The sequence below is a fragment of the Elephantulus edwardii genome, unplaced genomic scaffold (assembly GCF_000299155.1).
Source record: "Elephantulus edwardii isolate Elephantulus edwardi_28Jun2011 unplaced genomic scaffold, EleEdw1.0 scaffold00556, whole genome shotgun sequence".
NCBI classification, from domain to species: domain Eukaryota; kingdom Metazoa; phylum Chordata; class Mammalia; order Macroscelidea; family Macroscelididae; genus Elephantulus; species Elephantulus edwardii.
The window spans coordinates 122,364-129,335 of NW_006400306.1; the positions used below are offsets into that span (position 1 = coordinate 122,364).

Here is a 6,972-nt window from a genome sequence, read left to right on the forward strand (position 1 = left end):
ATATGGGAGATCCGGGGACTAGACTATTCTGGGATGGGGGCAGGGACCCTTACTTTGCCTTTCACCTTGCCAGAGCACGGACAACCTATGTTCCCTCTATACCTCACCTACCAGCAGCCCCAAGCACATTATAAGCCGGAATGGCATGCCACCTCCTGCCCCATGACTGGGGCCTTGTAGAGCTCAGAACAGATGCTTCTGTTGAGGTCGCTAGTACCTTCCCTACTCACCAAGGGCCCTCGCCCACCTTGACTCCTGGCAGTACCTGTGCTGACCAACTTCAACTCCACCTTCCAGAGATCTTGGAGGACAAAGTGACGGGGTCACCTCTCTGCAGACCAATGCTGGGGGGCTTGCAGGATTACCAGCAGGGCTAGATTCCTTTCTGGGCCCTCTGTGCTCTGTTATTCGCGGTCCTCTCGTGCTTTCTCTTGACTCTTGGCTAGGCATGGATCCCTCTCCTCTCTTAACGGAGGAGCACGTCAAGCTAAAGTTCTCTAACAATCCACGAGCAACAGGGCTGGGCTGGGGGCAGGACTAGACTGGGGAGCCCAGAAAAATCCTGCCAAGTCCCACACCGAGGTTTAATGTGGACCTGCTCCCTGCTCCCCTTACCCAGGGCTTGGAGTGCACCCTGGTGTACTCCTGATAACCAGCCTGCCCGGTGGAAGAAGCCCCACAACACCAGCCACCGGCTAGTCACCAGTGGGCACCAGTGCATTTTGTCTTGCCCTGTCTTGTGTCACTTTGCAGTCAGCGTGAATTCTTTCAGAACCAAGATTATTATTGCATGCCTTACAAATCTGCCTTCTGCCCCGTTTTAATCTTAAAGAGTCACATGTACAGTGATTGGAACAACCCCAGAAAGATCTGTCATTGGGGGCAGGTAGTCCCACATACCTACGCCACACAGTGGTTCCCCTAGGGCTGCAGTACGAAATTCCCACACCCTGGATAGCTTCAAAAGAGACCAGAATCCTGAGTCCATTGTGTCAGACAGGCCAGCTCAAGACTCCAGGGAAGGACCTTGCTTGGCTCTTCCAGCTTCTGGGTGCTCCAGGTGCCCCTGGCCTTGCTGATGCCGCTCCATGGGGGGGGCACCCCTTTGGCTGTGTCTTTTACAATCACGCCACCCATAGGGTCAGGGTCATGTTTCTACAGTTTGACCTTGTGTGACCTGCTGACATCTTCAAACACCTTATTTCCAAATACAGTCATAGTCAAAGGTACCGGAGCCCAGAGTGTCTAGATCTCCACAAAGTTCTTTGAAGAATATAACCCATACAGCTTGCTCTAGGATGTTAAAGAATGCTCCGTGCCTGGCAGGGAACTTGATGGAACAGATAGAGTGAGCACAGACAATGCCTTCAGTTACTAGACCCTTCGGAAGGAGATGTCATTGCTCCAGCAGAGGAGAGAGGTGGGAGGGGGAGAACTGCTGACCACATACGAGCTGGGCTGTCCTGCTCCGCCACCCATTTCACGAGCACTGCCTGGAGAGCTGCTCTCCAAGCAGTCCTTGACTTGCCAGCCACGCACACTACCATGACTTTTCTGCACATCTTATTGTTAGTGGCAGGTGCTATACGTAATGCTGTAGCCCAGAATAAGCTGATGTCCTCACTCTTGTTATTCACTGGAAGTGTGCAATGCAATGATTCACTGTTCCAAATCCTACCATATAGTAGCCACGAAACGAGAAGCCACAAAGATGAAAAGCAAAACCATAAAAGAAGTAATACATTTAAGTCAGAGCTGACTCATAACGGAGTCATCAGAATGGAACTCTTGAGCTGAGGCCTCAAAATGCAGAGATCACAGAAAGCACACAGAAGCGCAGGTAGGCAGACTGCTGGTGGCTGGGGCTGGAGAGGAAAATCCATTTAGTCTGGGACAGAGACCACGCCAAGGCCCTCTGGCCACATTTCAAATGTGTGGGGTAGCCTCAGAGCTGGCACCTCATGTTGCTGGGTTCTACCATGGGCGAGGCTGGACTGTGCTCTGCTCCAGACTGGAGCCCAGCCGGAGAGGAGGCTGCTCTGAATTCTCTGTGGCAAATTTCCTGAGGACACCTGGGAGATCTTGAGGTTGGTGGCTGGAACCCAGGGTTCAGTCAGGTGAGCAAAGACCTGTGGCCACCATTCAGTGAGGGCTACGGCCTGAAAGCTGGAGAGATCCCAGGCTGGAGGAAAGGCTGGGCCCATCCATACGGCACAGGGGTGCAGGAGTTAAGGCATTAACTTTTTGAGTGACCCACCTACCTCCACTTCTGGCTTCGGTGACTTGGCGTGTACCATTCCCTCTACCTGGAATGGCCTGTTCTCCTTCCCATCCTGGATGCTGACTGGTTCTTTCCCAGCCACCCCCAAAGCTGGCCTTGCATTTGCACAACAGTATATTTCTTGTACCCCCACCCCCAGGGCCTGGCAGAAGCCAAACCTGAGCAACTAGGACAAGAGTATAGGTTACAGGCAGTCCCAGCTTGAAAGGATCCAGTGGATGGGAGAAGGAAGTGGCATCTGATTAGCCAGCACAGCGTGGAAGGTGACAGGAAGCTCGTGTGGAAGACGTGAAAACTATGAGAGGAGATTCAGTAAAGGCAGGAAGACGAGGAAGAGAAAGTGATCTCGGGCAGGCGTCCTGGGGGGGGGGGGGAACCTACCCACATATGCCTAGCCAGGGTCTTCACTCTGTGTCAGCCTCACTCATGGGTCTGTTCCCTTAGAGATTATGTCCACGGTAGGATACAGAGCAAGGGGTAAAAGGTCACGGCAGGTTATACCTGACAGTTCACAGGGAACCACCTTAGGGCTGGATACTGGCCTCCACCCAGACAATGGGTTGGGGAGCTGGCCTAAAGAGTCCAGAACAAGGTCCCAGAGATCAGCAGCTGACAAAATTGCTGTTGGTTACTCATCCTTAAAACCAGCTTATTTAATAATATCTTTCCCCCAGTGAGTGTTCAGAAGCCTAATTACCACTTGTGAAGTGTTTTCAAGTTCTCAGAAGAAAGGTGATACATCATGGCAACACATGACTATCACAATTGCACAATTTCCTTCCTCCTCCCGCCCCCCCCCCAAGTCCAGTTTGCTCTGCACCTCTTATTCTGGACTATTGTCATGCAAATAATACCTAATCATATATTCCTTTTTAAATAGTTCTTTCCCTCAACTATTTCAATGCAGTATTCATTATTTATCCCCTCTTTTCTTAGTTTCCCCAACCCCCATATCAATACTGTTTTATAACAGTGGCATTATGCAATATTTGTCCTTTTGTGACTGAGATATGTCACTTAGCATAACGGCCTCCAGGGTTTTGTGAAATATTTTATGAGATCTTTGTTTTTCAATGCTGCATAGTATTTCACTGTGTGAATACACTACAGCTTCTCTATCCATTCATTTGTTGATGGACACCTGGGTAGCATCCATCTCTTTGCCATTCTGAACACTGCAGCAATAAACATGGGTGTGTGTCTTACAGCCATTCTTATGCTGGAGCCCTTGCTGTGTCAATATACCTAGGAGGGTCTTCTCCACTTTTGCTGACCCTCTACTTTTCCAAATATGATACACTTCTCCAGAATCGAGCCTGTCCAAAGTGTGTGAGACAACATATCACCACCCTCAAGGCGAAGAAGCACTCTGACTCTACTTCCTCTGGCACGTTCTTCATATAGTTCAACCTCTCAGATTATTTGCTCAGTACACAGAATAGGTATGGTGAAATGTTACAACTCTGAAGCACACGTTTCCTGATTTCAAACCATGCAGTGTCCCCTTATACTCTTCTAAGGATTGCTTCTTGGTCTATGCCTAGGTTCCACATGAGCCCATTATGTGTTCTGGAATTCCAGTTCTCCTCAATGTTAAATGTAATTTATTGGGATCCACATGTCAAATGTCTTTACATAGTCAACAAAACACAAGTAAACATCTTTCTGGAAATATCTGCTTTCAGCCAAGATCCAGCTGATGTCAGCAATGATATCCTTCATTCCACACCCTCTTTTGAATCCAGCTTAAACTTCTAGCTGTTCTCTATTGGTATATGCCTGCAGCTGGTTTTAAATTCTCTTCAGTATGGTCAAAGACTACAGCCTTCAACATGAAGCTATTTCAACACGAAGAAGACACACATCTTCATCACTGGGCTAATATGCATTATCATGATAGGGGGAGGAAAGATTGAAATTGTCAATGATTTCCTCTTATGTGAATCCACAATCAACACCTTTGGCACCAGCAGTCAGGAGATTAGGAAACGTATTAGACTGGGCAAATCTGCTGTCAGGGACCTTTCCAAAGTGCTGAGAAGCAATGAATGGTGTTAGTTTTAAGACCAAGACATACCTGATTCAGGCCATGATCTTTTCCATCACCTGCTAAGCATCTGAGAGCTGGGAAATGTGTAAAGATGACAGGAAATGAATGGATGCCTTTGAGCTCTGGTGTTGGAAAAGAATACTAAATAAAAGGCCAAAGGAACTCACACAGTGCACCTTGGAGGCAAAGATGATGCACCTTCGTTTTACATTGGACATGTTACAAGAAGAGGCTATTCCTTGGAGAGGGATATCATGCTTGACAAGATGGAAGGACGGCTAAGGAGACCCACAACCAGGTGGTTTGACACAGTGACTGCAGCAATGGGATTCAGTGTGTCAGAGACTGTGAGGCTGGCACAGGATAGGGCAGGGTTCAGTTTAGTTGTACACAGGGTCGCTCTGAGTCATACTCAACTCGATGGCACCTCGACAAGATATGTAGACAGCTAGGTAGCCTGAGGCTTAGAGAAGACTGGGGACATGGACTTTGGAGTCCCTGACAGGTGTGACAGGTATGACAGGTGATGCCCAGGAAGAGACAGCCAAATGCAAATTTTCACTCGCGTGCCATTCCCATAGGCCGACGCTCAGCCGTCATCGGAGGAAACCTCCAGAAGCCGAGCCGGGCGCTGATGGCATCCACGAAGGCTTGGTGCAGGAACAGGTGAGCCGCGCTGACCCAGGGACCCGCGCGCACCCGGGCGACCAGGCGAGGCTTCCCAGCCGGTGGGCGGGACACCGGAGGGCGGGGTCAGCGCATGCGTACCACCCTACGGAAGCCGGGCCGGCGGGGCGTGGCCAGGCAACGGCTCAGGTTACCGGGGCGGTGGCGACCGGGACACGGCAGCGCTGGCACCATGAACCCGCTGTAGGGAGTGGGCTGCGCGGCGAGGGCGGGACGGGGCGCCGGCGCCGCGGTGAAGTTCTCCGCCATGAACCTGAGGGGCCTCTTCCAGGACTTCAACCCGAGGTGAGGCTCAGGAGGCGCGGCGGGCGGGATGCCACGGCGGCGGCGGGCGGCCCGGGAAGCCAGGCGGCCTCGCTCGCTCCTCCGCGCTGCCGAGCGGAACTCGGGCGGCCGCCCGGCCCGTGGGCGCCCTGCCCGCTCTGCTCGCCTTCCCTCTGGCGTCTGACGACTTCCACCTCCCGGTCCCCCTTCTCCCCGGCTGCCCTAGGCTCTCGCGCCCGGCCGGGGCGCCTGCTCGCACCCCAGCTGTTTCCACTGCTGCCTCACAGCCCTGCAGGGTTTCCTTGAATTGATGTCGAGCCCTCACTTTTTTGCTTCTTTGTTAAAATGACAGCTGAAACGTTGTTGCACCTTTGGAATTGGTGTCACAATGTGTTAAGACCTTACATAATGCCTTTGCGTGTGAACCTGCTGGTTTTCCGTACGCATGTTCGCATCCTTGCTTCCTTGGAGTTTATCTATTTAAAGACAGTAGAGATTGCTGTCCTTGCTTCCCCAGGTAGGGACTCCCCACTGGGTGGTGAGGAACCCAGCGGCTGCCCTTGCATTTGGCGTGCTGTCCTGTGACTTGCTGCCCCTCTCCCAGACTGTGAGCTCCCAAAAGCAGAGTTCTTGTTACTGTCCCCGGCACCTCGTGCCCTGACAGCCACAGAGTAGGCAGCCCTTGTGGACAAGCATCATGTCCAGTTACCTCCTGTCCTGGTTTGTGTGCTAAGTCAAATACTGTTAAGCTAAACTGAGCCAGACGGCCTGGGGTCCAGACCTAGCCATATGGAACTGGACGGTTCTCTTCCCTTCATAAAAATAGAGTTCACTATTCTCTATATACCTAGGAAGGGAAGGAAACATCTGCTTCCTTTGTATGCTAGTGGGAAGCCTTGCACTCAGTAAACATTTGGCAAGAACTCTCAGTACTAAAGAGCAATGATGTCAGTCTGGAGACTAAGGTGAGCTTGATCAACCTTAGTCTTCACATTTACTTGCTATGCATTTGAAACTTGGACAGTGACTAAGATAGAAAAAAGAATCGATGCCTTTAAATTGTGACGTTGGAGAAGAGTATGGAATATCCCATGGACTGCCAAAAAAAACAAACGAATCTTAGAAAAAGGGCAACCACGGTGCTCTTTAGAGAGGCAAGAATAGTGAAACTATCTCACATATTTTGAGCATGCTGTTAGGGGAGGGCAGTCCTTGAAAAAGAAGTAATGCTTGTAAACGTGGAGATGAATGAACATGGTGACTGCAGCAGTATACTCAAGTATGTTACACCCCCACAGCCATTGCCACCACAGGTGTACTTACTCCTTTGTGAGCTCAGCTATGTTAGAGATGAGGAGGATGGCACGGGATAAGGCAAGATTCAGAGCCGATGTTCCCAGGGTCACTATGAGTCCTAGCTCATTTGATGGCTCATAACATGAAGCAGCACCTTTTATGTGCAAGACCCGATACTGTATGCTTCACCTTGAAGATGGAAAAGAGGATGTAGATAGGCCATGTGGAAGCTGTGCTGTCAGCACAGAGGTACAAGGTTCAAATCTTCGTGGGAGAAAGATGGATAGTCTCCTCCCATGTGATTTGTTGTTGTTGTTATGTGCCGTCAAGTCGCTTGCCACTCATAGCGACCCTATGTACAACAGCCCAAACTCTGCTCTGTCCTGTGCCAATC

The 6,972-nt window shown here is 50.6% G+C and overlaps 1 protein-coding gene across 1 annotated transcript in view; it reads left to right on the forward strand.

The window, feature by feature from the left end:
• Window positions 1-5,247: 5,247 nt before the first annotated feature.
• LOC102847329 (transmembrane protein 185A-like) overlaps window positions 5,248-6,972 on the forward strand; it is a 31,327-nt gene continuing 29,602 nt past the window's right edge. The window contains exon 1 of the mRNA XM_006903296.1: window positions 5,248-5,303. Coding sequence (XP_006903358.1) covers window positions 5,266-5,303 — 38 coding nt within the window. The 5' untranslated portion in view covers window positions 5,248-5,265. The remainder of the gene's footprint in view (window positions 5,304-6,972) is intronic.